The following is an 18,332-nucleotide window of genomic DNA, read 5'->3' on the forward strand; positions in this document are numbered from 1 at the left end:
GCCACCTTCAGGACCTACAGACCAGACCCCAGCTGTGGCACAGCAGTGGCATGCACCAAGGAGGCAGGATCAGCACCCTCCATCACAGAGCTCGGACACCACAGCTCCCTGTGCCCTGAAGACAGCTTGGAGGGGGTTCAGCCACAGACCCACAGCTCTCAGCACCCTCATGCTGCAGGGTAGCTGGGAGGAGAGAGGGGCTGGCCGGCCAAATTCAACTTCTCACCCCAGATGCTCCCTCCACGGGATGATGCGCAGCAGGTTCATCTACCCTGTGCTCCAGAAGCGCCAGTGCCAGACACATGTGGTCTCCCCACACAGCAACTAATAATTAACCAACTCATTATCCAAGCCATGGTGGAACTCCCTTGGACACTGCAACCCTGGACACTAAAACCAGCCTTGAAACCAGGTCAGAGGCTGTGCAAACACAGCAGAGGCCACACAAACCAAGGCCACTCATGGCCACCACTGTGGCCACACAAACGGACCCACCTGAGCCCACACACAGATCAAAGGGAGGCAGAGGCAGCGTGCCTGGGCACAGCTACCCTTCCTGGGCACAGCCACCCCTTCCAGGCCAGGCTGATAAAGCCTCTGCCCTGGCAATGCTGGCAGGAGGGGGATTTCTCCAGGTCAAGGACCAGCACAGGCATAGCAGCACTCCAGTCAGCACTGAGCTAGCATGGGAACACACTGAAGGACATGATCTTGGAAGGATTATCTCAGCAGAGCTTTAAACACTCTGCAGCAACAAAAGAAAGACAATTCTGTGTCTCTCTGGGAAAGGGCACGCTTAGGAACTGCCACCATTGCTTTGTCACCACGCCACAGGCAGCAGCAGCTGGTGTCACTGTGCTCTGAGGTCAGTGCAGACTCTGGAAGATCCAGGCATTTCAACCTCTCGGCACCTGCTGCTCTTCAGCCCCCACCCAAACACTGTCAAAGACCCAGACCAAACCCTGCTGTGATGGTGGGACAGGGTCTGCTGGAAGGGAAAACCCAGCAGAGTGTGACAGAGAGAGACAGGAATTCACAACCTCCCATCACAGCACTCCGTGGGGATCTACCTCGCCAGCATAAACCTGTTCCCAATGCGCCTGACCTCAGCTCCTCATGCAACCTCACGAGCACTGGCAGGTGAACACCGAAGGCACAGGGTTCCCTCTCCCTAAGGCTGCCAGTGACTGCAGTCAGACACCTCTGCACTCACCGCACACCCTCTGGCCTCGTCCTATGAACTGAGCCTTCCAGAGTATTGTCCCAACAGCTCCCTCCCTGACACCTTCCAGAACTCTCAAGCTTTTCTGAACTGCAGACACCAGACTGGCCTCAGCATCCAAGGCATCTCTAACCCCACCATGACACCTCTGCCTCTCACCAACACTCCCAGCTCAATGAAGGCAAGTACCAACATGAGGTGATATTTATCATGACCTACCCAACTCTCTACACAAACTTCACCCAATCCATGAGAAAACAGCCTCGTCTTCTCTCAGACACCTTCCCTCACATGGCCTGCACATCAATACTCCACACACGAGAGTAAAGGGAGGTACCTTAAAGAACCTCAAAAAGCAGGGCATCTCTCTGGGAGAGGGGACATAGCTGTGATCACAGAATCATGGAATATCTTGAGCTGGAAGAGACCCACAAGGATCATAAAGTCCCACCCCTGGCCCTGCAAAGACACCCCAACAATCCCACCCTGTGCCTGAGAGCATTGTCCAAATGCTCCCTGAGCTCTGGCAGCCTTGGGGCCGTGACCATTCCCTGGGGAGCCTGCTCAGTGCCCAACCACCCTCTGGGGGAAGAACTTTTTCCTGAAATCCAACCTAAACCTCCCTGACACAGCTCCATGCTGTTCCCTCAGGTGAGGAATGCTTCCTGAGCAATCAGAGATGCTGTACCTATCACACAGACCCTCTATGCACAGGGACAACTCCAATTCAAAAACAGTCCAGTTTTCCCAAGACCATGCCAATTAGAGAGCCTCTTTGGCATGGCACCAGCCAACACCTGGATACCTAGAAACGCTCTGAACCACTGACCACGATCACCTGGGTCAGTCCAAGCTGGCCGCACTCTGTGTCTACTTTGCTCCCTAATCCTAACGGCTGTTGCCTTCCCTTGTCCATTACACAAGGATCGGCTCTTTACATCTTTTTTGGGTAACAAACCCTGAAATCTCCCATCATCTCTCTGTGTGCTCAATCCTGGCCGAACCCCTCCAGGGCTGGGAGCAGCACTCGGGTGCATCCCCCTGGCTCTTGTGGGTATGTCTGGATGAAGAGTGTGGTGCTGGGTGGGTATCACAGTGTGCTGTAAACAAACCACTCCAGGTTCTGGAAACAGAGAGAGTGCTGGCTTGGCTCTCTGCCGGGACTCCTACATCCAGCTATTCCAAGGGCTGATAACCGCAGCTGCAGCTGCACCCCCCAGGAGGGCAAGTTGGGGCTCCACCAGCAGCTTTCCCAGGGCAAGGTGGGCAGCGCCCACACAGAGCATCAAAGTTTGTGGGACGTCAAGAGAGTGTTTGGAACACCATCGGCCTGCAAAACTGGAACAGGAATGGGGCACTGGCTCAGAAGCCCACAGCTCCCACTGGAGGAAGCCATGGACCAACATTCCAAGCAGAGAGACAATGGGGAGATGGGGCACAAGAGAGGACAAGCAGCAGCTACTTTGCTGTGCAGACTTCACCACTGCCTCACCTTCACACCTCACTGTCCCCAGGAGGACACAGGCTGGTGGGTACAGGGACTGTGCAGGTACCAGGAGGGTAATGAATGGTGTTCTCAGTGCGACAAAACCTGGTGTGAGCTCTGCCACACTGCCGATGGCAGCCTGGAGAGGTCATCCCTGAGCCTCTGCCTCCAGCACGAGCCACGGTGGCAAATGCTGATCCATGCAACAAGCAGTGGTCCTGCATGAGCTGGCTGGTCACTCACTGCTGCAGAGGCCCCAAGCCCCCCACACCACTCCCCACAGAAGCCTCAGTAGGGTATCCCAAAGATGGATCCAAAGGGAGCTCCGACCTGTCTCATGGAGGAGCCAGGTGAGAGGCAAGGACGCCAACCAAGTGCTCAACCTCAGCTGCTTCTCTGGGAATGCGGCCGCTGGGCCGGCTGCTGCTGGCGCAGCTCCCACTGGAAGCAGCAAGCAGGAACAGGCCCCCTGCTGCAGGGGCAGGGCCCAGCCCTCCCTGCCCGCATACACCCACATTCCCCAGCCATGAGCGCAGCCTCCCCTCTCCTGGGAACCTCCCGCCACCCAGCCGGCACCGGCACACAGCCCGGGCTGCCCTGCCAGCACCGGAACCCCCGGAGCGCAGCAGCATCCCGGCCTTTGCCTCGTGGTGCACGGGCAGCCCCCGCACCCACCAGAGCCTCCAGAACCCCTCCCTGGAGCACAGTGAACCTGAAAGACAGAGGGGGCTAGAGGATGGAGCCCCCTGAGCTCCCTGGGCAAATGCAGAGCTGCTCCTGTGCTCATACCTGTGGCCCAGCCCTCCCGGGGAACGTCTGGGCACAACGCTGTCCTGGACAGCCACTGCCCCAGGAGCAATCAGGTTCCTCGGGAGCATGTGGGTTCCCTGGAGCGCCCGCCAGCCCTAAGACATCCCTCTGGCACCTAAGCCAAGCAGAGAACTGCCTCCACAACACCCAGATGCAGAGCAGAGCAATGGAACCCAGCGAGGCCCCCCGGGAGCGGGCGGCGGGGCCTGGCCCAGCCCCCAGCTCCCTGCGTTCCATGCCTTAAAAAGCTGTGGATGCTGCTGTCGCCTCCCGGCCTGCCAGGCCACGGGGCTCGCCTGCAGCTCCTTCCACAGGGCCGGGAAGGGGACAGGGCACAGAGGCACAACCAGCACAGCCCCAACTGAGGCCCCACACAGCCCCAGCGGCAGAGGACTCCCCACCAACATCAGAGAGTCAAACACCCGAGAGCTGCTTCAGCTGCCAGTGCCAGCTGAATGCCCAACCCCATGGGTGTTCTGTCCCCCTGTCCCATCACTGGTAATGCCACACCTGCTTTCTGAAGGCTGCCCCATACCCGATGAGGGTCCCTGTGCTCCCAAACACGTGGCCTCCACTCAGCCCCAGTGGAGGACCTTGCCAGGGATGGCTCTGGCTGAGCATCGCCCAGACAAGGCCTGGCACCAGGGAGCCGCTCACAAGAGGAGTGTGCAGGCATGTTTCTGGGCTCCCCAACCCCCTGTGCTGCTTCACACCTCTGCTCTGACAACCGCCCCCAAACAGTCCCACTTGCCTGGGAACCCACCAACAGCACTCCTCTCCCCATTCCACCGATGTTGTGGGGCAAGGGCAGGGAGGCTCAGCCCACCCTGCCCTTGCTGGGACACCACCAGGACAAGCAGGACATGCGACACACATGCTTGATTCCCAGGTGTGTGGCCAGCAAGGGAACCAGACCCTAGAGCACATCCTCCCAAGCAGCCACACCACGGCTGCTCCAGCACGATGGCAGTGCCCAGAACACTGGAGTATGACACGACCCTGTGAACACTCACGGCAACCTCACTGCAGCCCAGTGCAAATCCTGCAGAGCACCAGGACAGAAGCCGGTGCCAGTGCACAGGCCAGGACCTCAGCTGGGACAGGCCACAGGCACCGTGAGCACAGGAGGCTCTTGCCAGCCCAGTACTGCCCCTGTACTTACTTACCCAAAGCCCGCAGAGGACTCCCACCCAGGAGGACAGGCTCAACACCGCCATGGGGATCCTTGGGGCACATGCTGCCGGTGCTGCCACGCTCTCGCCTTCGGAAGCGGCTCGTGAGGAGTTTCCAGAGTCCCCCTGTCTGCACGGGGTCGGTGTGCAGCCGGCCCCCGACCCTGGTCAGCTCTGGGTACAGCAGGTCCCGCTTGCTGGGGCAGGTGTGCAGGGAGCTGGCATCACCCTCGCTCTTGGTGCGGAGGCGCGTGGGGCGCAGGAGCCCCCCAGACTCCGACCGCCGCAGCTCGTGGCCCCGGCGCAGGCGGAAACTGAAGCTTTTCCGCAGGGAGCTGAAGTTCTTCCTGGGGTTGGAGCCGCTCCAGCCGCTGCCCCCGAAGAGGTTCCAGCGGCGGCTGCCCCACAGGGAGCCCCCCCGGAGGAAGCCGGGGCTCTCCGTGGGGTGCGACGGCCGGGCGGTAGGGAGGAAGGTCATGCTGCTGGGGCGCGGGCGCTGCGCCTCATCGGGGCCGTCGCTCTCGCCCTCGGGGCTCTGCCTGCGGGGCGAGCGCAGCCGGAGCAGGTCCAGGAGGCCGCCGCGGGCGCGGGGCGGCGGCGGCAGCAGCGCCCCAGGCAGCCCGTTCCCCGCCGCGCAGAAGCTCTTGGGCCGCCGGCGCTGCTGCTGCGCGGCGCCGAGCGCGGCCTGGACGGCGGGGACGCCCTGCAAGTCCAGCGACTCGCAGACGCTGACGGCACGGCGGGGGCTCGGCCGCGGGGCGCCCCGGCCCGGCCCGGCCCAGCGCCAGCCTTCGGCCATGGTCAGCGGCGGGGCTGCCCCATGGCCCCACGCCCGCCGCTCTCCGCCGCCAGCGCGGGGCTCCCACGACGCGCCCGCATGTCCGGACCGTGCTCGGCGCCGCCACCGCGGGGCTGGGCCGGCCCGCCCCGGAACGGGCCGGGGCCGCCATGGGGATGGGGCGGGGGCCGCGGCCGCCCCGCCCGCCCCGCCCGCCGCGCCCTCCGCGGGCACCGACGGCACCGAGTCCGGGGCACAGGTAGCGGCGGCGGCGCCGTCCCGGAGCGGTGCAGGGCTGCGGCCCCGGGGCAGAGCAGGACCGGTCCCTGTTACCACTCGGCCGCGCTCAGTGCCAACGGCGGAGCCCGCACCAGGGAGCGGCGGCGCTGCCCGGCCGCCCGGACCCCACCGTGGCACTCACCGGGACCAGAACCTGCCCGGGCCCCGCCGGGGCGTCGCCGAGCGCCGGGACCGGCACCTGCCCGGGCCCCGCCGGGGCGTTCACCGGCACCAGAACCGGCCCGGACCCAGGTACCGACCGCCGGGCAGGGCCGGCAATGGGGACCTCGGCGCGGGGCGGGGCCGGCCGCGTCCGCCAGGAGGCGCTGCGCCCCCGCTGGCCGCTGCTGCCCGCGGCGCCGGCACCGGGACCCCGCCCGCCACCGGCAAACGTGCACGCGCACCCTCCGCCGGCCCCGGCTCGACCCGCCCCTTGCGGCATCCTCGCGCCCTCCGCTGCCCTCCCCGGCCGCAGTCCCGCCGCACATCCCTCAGCCCGGCCCGGAGCTTCCCCTCTCCTGCCGGGACCCCCCGCTCTGGGCGCCCAGACCCCCCAGCCCCGGCCGCACCGGCCCTGCACTCAGATCCAGCTGCTACCTTCTGCCTTCTCACCTTTCCCAAACCTGTGATGGGGCAGCGAACCCCTCAGCAGCTGCGTGATGCTCAACAGCCGCCCTGTGCTTAAGGACACCTGGAAACCATCAGTTCCAGGGGCCCAGGCAGTCTGGAGCACCCACAACCTGGAGCACCCACACCCTGGAGCACAGACCCCCAGGAGCACTGACTTCCAGAGCCCTCCCGAGCCCGAAGCACAGGGCACCAGGTTAAGTGTGACCACCTCAGCCAGAGCTTCACTCCTGTCTCGTTCCAGGGCAGTCATTTCCTTTGACCAAACCCACCATCACTCACCTCTGACCCTCCTTCCTGGCCACTGGAGTCCTGACTGTGGTACCTCCTCCACCTCTTCCCCAGCACCCCCCATTGCTGCCTGCAGTCCCTGTCTCCAGCATCACCCCAGGGCTCTCCTCCTTCTCCTCTTCCTTCTCCTCTTCTTTTTTCCTCCACACCTTTTCCCTCTCCCTGGCTTTCCTCCTTCACATTGCAAGTATGATCTGTGCTCCCTCTGGGGAGGAAAAAAAAAGATGTCTGACTCCCCCTTCAACTGTTTTTACCTTTCTGAAAGCCCTGTCTGCTGAGCCAGCCCAGGTCTTCTCCTGCTTCTCCAGGCCTCTCCAGGGAACACCTAAACATCAGCACCACCCTTTCCCCCTCCTTATACAGAAGTCTTCGACTCCACTGCCTTGACTCTTTCAAAATCCCATCACCTTCTTGCACTTTGCCTTCTCTTTGACCCCTCATCCTCCTCCTCAACAGGCCTCATCCTACCTCTCCAGTTTTCTGGATCCACCCAGGCCTCGGACACAGCCAAACCCCACCTAGAGCTCTTCCCCTCCCTACAGCACAGCCAGCGCCTCGGCCAAGTCCCTTCCTGTCCCTTCTCCTTCCTCTCCTAAGCCCACAGGTCCCACCATCCACCTCCCCTCCCATCCCTGTCAGTACCACAGACCCCCATCACGGCGTGCAGGAGCAGAGGTCCCACCCAGAGCCTCTCCTGGGGCTTCCCGTCCTGTTCCTCCCTCAGGTGTTCTCACCTGTCAGCACCAGCCCTACCCCGGCAGTTCCCCTCCCCGGTACCCGCTGCCGAATGCCCCGAGCAGTAGCTCAGAGCTGCCACTCCCACGCTGTGGCCATGCCCCGTGGGCAGACAATGGACCCATCCCACTCCCCTCCCTCCCAAGCCAACGGGCACCTGTGCCCGGGACTGAGCAGAAGGTGCCTGACAAGCCACCAGAGCTGCAGCTCTGCCATCTGTGCCAAGGTCACAGGAACATGTGAACTGCCAGACTGGATCTGACCTGCATGCACAGCATCTGCCATCCCATCTCCCGGAGCAGCCGCACTGCAGTGAGAATGAGGAATTCTGCAGGAAGCAATTACAAAGGAATGTCTTCCAAAGTGCTGAACACCAGACAGGGCTGGCTGCGGGGACCAGGCTGTCCGAGCCAACCTGTCAAGGGTACCTCAGGCACAGGCACCTGGCTCTGGGCAGGGAACCAGGTCAGGACCCTCACAAGCTCCTTTCCACCATGCCTGGCATAGCTCCATGCTCCTAGGGATGGAAAGTTCTTCCTGTAGGGAGATGGGACCGTCTATATTCATCTCCTTCCCAACCCTGGGTTTAACACATACTCCAACAGCACCAGATGGTTCCCCTTCCACATGAGTCTCAGCTTTTTAAAATATTCTGGCAGGTTCTGGCTGTGAGGTGTCTCTGAATCACAGACTGTCTGCTGGAGAGATGATGCACCTTGTGCTGCTTGCTGAGGCAGGACCAGACATGCTGGATCCCCCTGACAGGGTCTGTCTGACCCATCCCTTCGACCTCCCCAAGCCCCCTCCAGCATTATGACCTCCTCCAAGCCCCCTGCAGCCTGTGACCTCCTTTCTGCTCCAGCTCTTCCTCCTCCTGTGACCTCATCCAAATTCTGATTAAATCTACTGAGAAACATGGAGAGTTCCCCTTAGCTGACAACATCCCTTCCCTGTCCCACCGGGGATCATATTTTTAAAGCTATTTGTGTTTCTAAAGCATTCCCTCAATTCTCTGCAGTTTGTCTCCACCTTTCTTAAACACAGAGCCAGAACCTGTGCACAACACTCAGTTGGAACCTCCAGCAGCCCAAGAAATACAGGCACAACACCTGTCCTCCTCCATCCCAGTAAGATACTAGTCTACACCACAGAAACAGCATAACACTGTTCTTACCTAATTAGGCTGTTTCGTGGCAAAGGTTTGCAAACGCTGTGTGCACTGATATGTATATTGACATGATCCCCTTGACATTATTCCTACAGGAAGAATGAAAGACATCTAATATAGGCTAAAATGGAGCCTTAGGTTCAAGTACTGGGTTTACGGGCTGCAGGGCACCTGCACACAGGTTGGGAGCCTATGCCCCAGGATGGGCTCAAACCCCGCAACACACGGGCTCCAGCTGCCTGAGCCCTCCACCAATGGAGGAACTGAGAATGAGACTAGAAACCACCAGGGTCTGAGGACAGCCATCACTGAAACTCCCCACATGCCTTTAATGTGTCTCCTCTCTGGCAGTTCACACCATAACCATAGTGGGTTGGACTGGAGCTGTGTTTATGTCTAATGCAGGTGACAGGTGACAGCTCACCTGCTCACAAGGTGCTGGTGGGCAGCAGCTTGGCCCGAGTTCCCAGGGCTATGCGGGGCTGCAGAAGCATCTCCAAGAGCTGGGCAGTAACAGAGACATTGGGCTTTGGCAGTCTGACCCAGAGCAGGTGCCTGGGGACAGAAGCAAGCTGGTCCCTTACCAGCACTTCTTTGAGTCACATGCATGGTGCAAACGTTATGGCCATGAACATCTGGCTGAAATTAATATAATCCATAAGAGGCTTAACAACAGCTGCATGGGAAGAGTCCAAGAGCCAGGGAACATTCCAGTGCTGGTTGGCCCTGGTGTGAAATTCAGGGTGGAGACCTGAAAAGGAAAAGGAGTCTAAACCATGGTCAAATGCTCCACTGTGCTCCCCAGACCCCATGACACTGGTATCACTGCTCCCCCAGACCCACCAGCACTGGTATCCCCATGTTCCCCCAGACCCAAATAGTATTGTTGCTCCAGAGAACTGCAGATAGGATGACTTTGTTGCCAGGGAGATGCCCAGTTGGGAGGATGGGACACCTGCACTCACCATCCCTCGTGGGTTCAAAGGCACTGTCACTCTGCAGAGGTGCCTGAGTCTGGGGGCCCCCCTGCAGCCCCATACGTCCAGCATAGATGAGGGACCAGCATTGCCTCGGCAGCTGGGGGAGGGATGAGATTCCTAGCATGGATGGCCCCAATGGCTTCCAGTGCCCGCACAGAGGGCAGGTACCAGCAGCAGACCAGGAGCACATGGAGACAGCAGCCAGCTCCAGGCCTGGTGTGCTACCAGGGCTGCCCGAGGCCAACAGCCCTGCACAGACCGTGCTAGCGGTGGGACTGTGGGCACCACTGCCAGGGACAAAGCCAGGACAGGGTGCAGGACAGGTGACAACACCGCACCTGTGCCAGGGTGCAGGGCACCCAGGGCCCCAGCACACACTGTCCAGCTGGAGCAGCAGAGCAGGAGGGCCCTGTGCAGTGCCAGGGATGGCAGACAAACCCCCCCGCAGCTGCAGGAGGACCCCAAGCGCTGTGTCGTGACCATGCTGGAGCTACCGGGCTCTGCAAACCAGCTCCAGCCAGCTCGGCCATGCACCAGGAATACTGATGAGGCTCTGCCAAAGCAGAGCGTCCGGGGGCGCAGGCTTGGTGGCCCGGCCGTGGGGTGCAGCGCCGCAGCCCCCGCAGCCCCACATCACAGCCCACACTGCCAGCGCGTCAGCAGCACCGTCACTCGGAGGCGGTGACGGGGGCCAGGCCCTGCCTGCTGGCCCCACGGGGCTGGGACAGAGCCAGAGACATCCTTGGCCCAAACAGGAGGAGGGACAAGGAGACACAGGCGTCCCCTGACCCTGAGCAGGGTGATACATTCATGCTGAGTCCTGCCACAGGCTCAGCATCCACCACAGCACCACTGCACACCACACAGCACCACCGCAGTAACCCTTTCCGGTCACCCCAAGCACCCCAAAGCCCCTTCCAGTCACCCCAGCCACCCCGGGCCCAAGAGACGTCTTCCTGCTCTCCACTGACAAACACCCACCCACCCCACAGCACCTGCACATCCCCAGGGACTCAGGATGGAGAGATGAGGCACTGCTCCAGGTCCGAGTTCTGGCACAGCCTCTCACTGCCAGCTGGACCCTCATGCCGTGCCCTGCCCTGCCCTGTCTCTGTGCCTGTGCCCCCTTTGCAGCACAGAGCCCTGGGTTTAACACTTGACAGGCTGACTGACTTTCCAAAGCCTCTTGCCATGAGAGGTGCCTCAGCGCAGGTTGTTCCCTACAGTTTCCATGGAGAGGAGGAACAGGCCCAGACAGCAGAGAGTTAACACCAGCTGGGAAGTAAGTAACAGTCACAGGAGAGCCCGACTCCAGCACCAGCTCCCTCCCTCCTCCCACACTGCCCACCCCCAGCTCAGGTCCTGCCGCAAACCTCGAGCTGCTGATGAGGAAATTGCCACCTTCTCCCCCCACCCAGGATGCAGCGCTGAAGCAAACGCCTCCCTCCCACATATGCGAGGTCATGCCCATGTCACCCAAACAGGGCATGGCCATGCTCTTGTCCACCAAGGAGAGAATGTGAGCACCAAACTGCTGCCAGCCCTTTGAAGATGGCATCCTGCCATGGACCCTGTGGGGGTGGCCACACTGCAGATCCTGCACCCACATGCTGCAAGTCAGATGTAGGGATAACAGATGTAGGGATGACAGATGCAGGGATGATGCTTCCTAAGCTGGTCCAGACCCTGGTGCCTCAGGGAACCCCGGAAGATAACCCTTTGGGATGTTACCTACAGGGTGTAATACAAGATCAAGGCAGCAGCAATCACTTCCGCTCCTTAAGCCACCTCCAGGCACTTCTGTGCGCAGAGACGCCCATACCAGTATCCTGACTAAACCTGCAGGTAGTCTGGTACCTGCACTCCAGGGCATGAGCAGCCCCGCCATGCTGCCAGCCATGCACTGGGCTGTCTCCAGGCACTAGGCTGCTTCCAGGTACAGAGATGTTCCCATGGAACAGGGCTGTCTCCAGGCACCACAATGTTCCCAATTCCCAAGCTCCCCACTGGTGATGCAGGTATGAGCAGCATCAGCATGATTAGGCCAGACATTGTGAAAACTCCTTGGGATTTTGAAATCCAAAGACAAAAGGCCATGTGAAAATTTAGTTAGAGGACTAAAGAAGACCTCCTCAGGTTCTCCAGCCTCACTTTAAAATCTCTCCCATAACCATCACTTAAACAGTGAAAATCCTCCAGTTTATTTCAAAAGCAGCAAACAAAAGAAGAAATAGCAATGGAGTGAAACTAAAAAGTGAAGGGTGCAGCAATGGGACTCAGAGGATGTGAAAATCCACATGGAGATCAGGAGGAGAATATGGCAGGAGATGGAGGAGGCAGGAAAATCCTTCCAGCCTTGACAGAAAGGCAGAGACCCCACAGCAGCCTGCAAAGGATGGTCATAGAGCTGTCCTTTAGCTGGACCATGGAGCTCCTTCAGACATGACCGCACTGTGATATGTTCATACGCCCAGCGGGTACAGGACATTTCTGCACCCGCAAGCAAAGCCCCCACCCATCCCAGCAGCAGATGGAGACTGGGCTTCCAAGCCAGGTCTGTGCCAACCGGACAGATCACCCATCCTCACGTTCTTCTGGCTCTGCGCACGCAGCATCGCAGACACCAACGAAACAAGAATTTTGGGAAGAGCCGAACCCAGCAAAAGGTAGGACTGGAGTGGCATCAAGCTCCACAGGAAGGGGAGAAGCTCAGAATCCCAAAGGGATGTTCCCAACAGTGCTTCTCAAAGCTCTCCAAGACCACTCCTCCCTCCCTGGGAAACATGCAAAACAATTAAAGCCATGGAAAGATCCCGTCCTTCCTCCCTGTTCCCAAAGGCACCCGCTCAGGAACAATGAGCAGGCAAAGGAAGTATTTTCAAAACACAAACTAAAAAGCTACCGAGGCTGGCAATAACACGGGATGCTCATGTGGGCCTGAGCACTCCAACAAATGCCATGTTACTGCTGCTCCCACCTCGTCATCTTCTGAGGCGAGCATGGTGACTAACAGCATCTGCACACACAGGCAGAGATTGTTTTGCTGCAAACAACAAGAGCCAGTTGTGAGAACAGTGTTAGTAATACCCCTGTATCCCACCTGGAGCAGGGGAACTGCAGTGCTCCAGCCCCCAACAACCTTCTCCAGCTCCCTCGTGGTGGACAGGCTCCAGACCCCGTGATGGAGCTTCGATTCTCACAATCAATGGATTTAGAGAAGGAAATATCACCCTTGGATGTTTAAGAAGTAGATGTCACCTGGCACACGAAACTCACCTTCACAACAAACACTGTAGGTGAGACTATTCATTTCAATGAACCCACTCATACCTCAGGTGCTGCCCCCAAGTCCTGGGGAGAGCCGGAGGCAGTCCCAGCCCAAGGCATGCTGAGCCAAAGACCCTGCTCCAGGCTGGCCAAGGGTTTGGTGTCTCTCGCTCCTGCTCCCACTTTGGCACGAGGGTCCCAGCTCTGATCCCTGGAGCAGTCCCTTCTGGAAGCAGCTCCCCACGCCATCCATCTCCATCAGTGCTCACCTTTACAGACCCCGGTGGCCTGAGGAGCCTACCTGTGTCTAACCCAGGCATTTTGGGTTCCTCCCCAAGGCCTCTGCAGAGAGGCCAACCACCAACCACAGACAGCAGAAAAACCCAGAAACTGAAAGCCACAAGCCGCAGCCAGAAGGTGGGTTCTCTGGTTCTCTGTTCCCACTGTCCCCCGAGGCTCCCCTGCTTGCAGCCACAGACACCTCAACCTGCACAGGCTCATCCTCCCAACAGGAACAGGTACCACATTTCACCCCAGGGCCCCAGGAGGGACAGTCCCTGTGTCATTCTGCCCGGCTCACACCCTTGGCCTCACCAACCCTCACCTCGTGTCTCCCCACCAACGCTGAGGCCCAGCAGGGCCCAAGGGGTCCCAGCTGCCTGACTGAGTTGCAGTGGGGCCCCTGACTGACCTGACCAGAAAAAGCAACAAGGGAGACCTCAACTGCCCCCAGCACCAACACCAACTTCCCGTGTGGTCGGGGCAGAAGGGGATGGCTTTGAGTGCCTCGCACCACCTTGGATTTGGAAGGGAAAACCACTCTTGATGATTTTTCCAGGACCCAATACAGACACTAAATGCTCACAGGAGAGGATGGATCCCCAGGAATCCCCCCAAACCTGCCTCAGCCCAGTTTGTATTCATAACTACACACTGAGGGCCCCAGTTCTTACTCCACTTCACACATCTCATGTTGACCATTGACTCTTCCAGTTTCTTCCTGAGGTCACTCTGGACTAACCCAAATACCATAAAGAAGCCTCAAGGTATTATTTAATCACTAACACCTTTCACTAATCCCACTGCTTGGGAGCTGTTCTCAGTGTCATGGAAAGTAGATCCCATCAAACTACGTCACTCAGCACCCACTTCCCTCCTTTAATTCTCCACTAATTCAGATTATGTCAGGCACTCCGCTGCTCTCTCAGGGATCGATATCAGCCTAACTGCATCCTAAATACCTGAGTCATCCATGGATCCTGCTGAAGGCTGGCACAGCATCAGCCCACTCCAACCTCACTCATCTTCTCACAGCCAGCTTGCAGGGCGCTCTGCAGACAGCTCTGGGCGCCAGCTGCCCAAAGCTGGGAATCTGAAAGCACCTGACTTTGGCAGCTGCTGTTCAGGACTGACCAACCATTCCAGGGAAGAATTTCACCTCTCCAAGCAGGGATGGAGTTGCTTACACTGCATAGCTCCCCACACTCCATGTTTCAGACAGTACAGACAAACATCACAGCTAAAAACATCCCCGTTCCCAATAAACCTCCCAATTCCCGGTAGGCACTGACCAGCTGGATGTCAATGGCCACTCGTGTCCCACCTCTTTTGCTCACTTCCACTCTTGATCTGTGTTCCATAACACCAACTCTTCCTCTGTTTAGGATCAATTCTGTGCCAGTCCTGCTGTTCGGATGTGCCAGCCGCTCCGTGTGCCAGGCTGGCTGTTGGCACAGCCTCCCTCATTAACAGGGGCTTTGCGTGATTTGGGCACAAACGTGACATTCTTTGGAACTACTGCATTTGCTATTTGTGTTCTCTCTCCCAAGTCCTGCAGCTCATAATTTTATTGGTTTTTTGGCTTTAGCGACACCAACCTCCAAAACCAAATGGCAAAGGGTGAGCATCACCCAAACACTTTGCCCAGGAACAGCATCACTGCTCCAGATTTGCAGGGCATTATGGGGGCTGTGAGGGACAGGGAACATTCTCCCCTCCTTCCCCATCCACAGGCAATCCAGTACCAAGGAAAGGGCTGGCATGGCTCCCAAGTACGGGGTGTGTGACAGGCACACGGAGAACAATACAAAGCAAGGAAACCCCGTCAGCTCAAAGCATTACTCAAGGTGGCAGAAACAAAGAGAAAGAGTCGCAAAAGGACCTTAAAATACCGAGTGTCCAGCTGCCAGAACAGCAGGTGACTGATGAGAAGCGGAATCATCAGAAACAAACAATTCTGATTTTACATCTGCAAAAACAAACTGCAAGTTCTCACTACTCAGATGAAATCCTGGGGTTATTCTCAACAACTCTATGAAAACAGTTCCCAGAGAAGCTGTGGCTACCCCATTTCTGGAAGTGTTCAAGGCCAGGTTGGATGGCGCTTGGAGCAACCTGGTCTAGTGGAAGGTGTCCCTGCCCACAGCAGCGAGGGTGGAACTGGATGCGCTTCAAGGTCCCTCCAAACCCAAACCATTCCATGATTCTATGATTCTGTGAACATCAGTCCGCTGCTCAGCAGCAATCAAAGAGCGAAGAGGGTGTCAGCCATTACTAGGTAAAGAATGGAGAACAAGACAGGGAATATCCCAACGCTCTTGTCCTCACCCACAGGCCTCACTCTCTCCAGCACTTCTGACCTGGGTCTCAAAAATAAATGGAAGGGAACTCCTAAAGGTACCAAGAGGGGCAGGAGATGACTGACAGGATAAAACAGCTACTGTATAGGCAGCCTGGAAAGGAAGATGGCAGAGGGGGTGTGAAGTTTTCCATGCTGGGAGAAGAAAGGAGAAGGCCACTAGGGAACAATTTGTTCACTGTTTCTTCCAAAGCAGAAACTTGGGGACATCACATCCAATTAGGCAGGTCCAAAACAGGAGATTTTTTCACATAAAGCATCAGTGTGAAATGTCTCATCAGGGCTGCAGCGGCACTCAGCGAACACGCACTCAGAGGACAATTGGCCAAATCCAAGGACAAAAGCTCCATGTGAGGCTACAGAAACACGAGATGCAGCTTCGGGCTCGGGAATGGCTTCCTGGGAGCAGGAAGGGCACAGCCAGCCCACGCACAGTGGGGCAGCAGCATAGGGCGGGCAGGGGGCAAAGGAGCCCCTGGAGCCCCTTTGGCAGCAGCACAAGGAGGGGCCCCCTTGCCCCCCTCTCCCCACGCCCCCTGGTGCACACGCCGAGCCGCTGGCAGCGCCATGGCTGGGGCTGTCACACTATCCCCGCGGCGCCGAGGCCCAGGGCTGCCAAACCCACATTCCCACCGACATTTTCCATGCTCGCTCACTGCATCGGGATGGTATTTATAGAAGTTTCAGCAAAAGCAATTCAGACACTTCCCAAAAGCTGGCTGGGGAAAAACACGGCAGCTTGGCCAAAGCTGTACATTTTTCCAGCTTTGAGTGAGGGATTGAAGAGCTGATCAACCTCCCAGCTCCAGGCTGGAGCCCAGCACTCTAGACTTTGATCTGCCAAGCCACAGTGGGCTCTGCTTGGGGCCCAGCAAGTGTTTCCTGCATCTCCAGTATTTCTCAGATGAAATCTTGGGGTTATTCTCAACAATTCTATGAAAACATTTCCCACAGAAGCTGTGGCTACCCACCCCTGGAAGTGTTCAAGGCCAGGTTGGATGAGGCTTGGAGCAACCCAGTCTAGTGGAAGATATCCCTGCTCATGGCAGGGCATGGGACGAGATGAGCTTTAAGGTTCCTTCCAACCCCCAGAAGGTTCTGGGTTCTATGACCATGGCGACTGTGGGATTTCCCTCCAAGGCATTACCTGAGACAGGGAAACAGAAGAAATGCCAAGTAGCAAGATACAAGAGCTTGGGAACCTGGGAGTGGTGGGCTGCACATCCCAGCTCCCCAGCCTCCTGAGAATGGATCTGCTCTGCAGAGCCCAGTTTCCCTGGGCAGCTCTGCAGGGAGAGGCCCTGCTGAGCCACACCAGCCCCATGTCCCCTCGGCACCACCACCCTGCACAGGAGGGTGCCAGAATTAAAGTGGGTCCCATCACAACTCTTCCTCCTCCTCCTCTCAAGCTGAACTCCAGCCATCTGCGGTTTACAGTTCCGGATCTGATCCAGCACCCTCGGCCCTCCCACAGCATGGAGAGAAATCAGCACTTCTAGTGCCCAAGTCACCCAACCTACTTATCACTCCTACTTCAGCCTGAGACCGATGACGATGACGAGGAGCTTGGGGGAGCAGACTCAGGTGATGTCACCTCCATCCCTGACACCGCATTAGCCAACTCCCCCGCTTCTGGATCCCACAGCTTCCATAGAGGACAACTCACAAAGTCGACACAGAACGAGCAATACCATCGCTCGATGCACCTGAGGAGGTTCTGCCAGGATCCCTGGGGCAAGGCAGGGCTTCTAGACACCTTTCTGAAGGCAGGAACCCAGACTGCCATGTAAGGGCAGGTGTATGCCTCCTCTCACAGAGAGACACCATCATGGGAGCAAACAAGGACCTGCAGCTCTGAAGGACCAGAGAGCTGCCACCTCAGCCTCACATCTTAATCACAAGATCATTCTATTTCCATGGAAACAGCAGAATTAGAGACTTCAGTGGAACGACAATTACCAACATTGAGAATTTAACTGTTAAACCTGTCACACTCCCGTCCCCAGTGCCAGGAGAGGAGACGGAGCTTGCCCACACCACTGTCCTGCACCTGGCCCCAGCGCCAAGGCCAGGCTCGCTCAGGTGTTTGCTCCTGCTTCCTTCAACAGCCAGGTGGGTTTCCAGAGAGCCTCCCATGTCAGTGCATCAGGGGATGGAAGCTCACGACTTATGGTGGCTCAGTCCAGTGCCAACTTGTCCATCAGAGCTGACCCTGGCGCACACACAATGATCCTGCTGACCAAGGCTTTCCCAATGCCTCAGCAGCAGGAAAAGGCTTTATGGGCTTGTGAGTCACTCAGGGAATTACAGGAGGGCTCCAAGCACTGCAGGGAGCACCGGCCCAGTGCCTCCCAGGGCAGGCCCTTTCCCTGACACAGCAAAGTGCCACAGTGGTTCTGGTCAGCCTGAGGACAGTGTGGAGCCAAGGTGCTAATTACCATCACTGGCACAGGGTACCCTGTCCCACCCCATTCTCGCCACTCCACCGTGCAGCCACGAGTCTTTCCTGAAAGCAAAGCTGGAAAGGACCTGGCAGCACCATGGGACTCCCCGGACTCACATCTTGGGTCTGCAGAACACCACAATGTAAACTGCAACCCCACGAGTACCAACAAAGCTGTTGAGGGGAGCTCTCTGTGCCCAGGAAGCCCTCAGCTAACATAGACACATCTCCCAGAAGAGAAGAGAAGAGCTGCCCCTCTGCCTTCTGTCCAGCCAGGGGTCCACTTTGAGAGGTCACTGCCCAAAATCCCCTCCATGTGCTCCATGCCTTGGCCCCGCTGTGGTCAGCAGGACCATTAGCTGATGGGCCCAGGCCTCCCCAGGCTGTTATGCCCAATCCAAGGGCTGAAATTGCTCAGCCCAGCTCTGATCTTGTA

At 58.2% G+C, this 18,332-nt stretch overlaps 1 protein-coding gene across 3 annotated transcripts in view; it reads right to left on the bottom strand.

Annotated features, from left to right (window-relative positions):
• Nucleotides 1–18,332, bottom strand: part of AGAP3 (ArfGAP with GTPase domain, ankyrin repeat and PH domain 3) — a 110,551-nt gene that overhangs the window by 75,822 nt on the left and 16,397 nt on the right. The window contains exon 1 of one of the 3 annotated variants that reach the window (XM_069006106.1): nucleotides 4,685–5,606. The exons of the other annotated variants lie outside the window; for them this stretch is intronic. Coding sequence (XP_068862207.1) covers nucleotides 4,685–5,489 — 805 coding nt within the window. The 5' untranslated portion in view covers nucleotides 5,490–5,606. Of the gene's footprint in view, nucleotides 1–4,684; nucleotides 5,607–18,332 lie in introns of those variants that run through there. 3 annotated transcript variants of the gene reach the window in all.

This window comes from Aphelocoma coerulescens, chromosome 2 (genome assembly GCF_041296385.1).
Source record: "Aphelocoma coerulescens isolate FSJ_1873_10779 chromosome 2, UR_Acoe_1.0, whole genome shotgun sequence".
In the NCBI taxonomy this organism is placed as follows: Eukaryota; Metazoa; Chordata; class Aves; order Passeriformes; family Corvidae; genus Aphelocoma; species Aphelocoma coerulescens.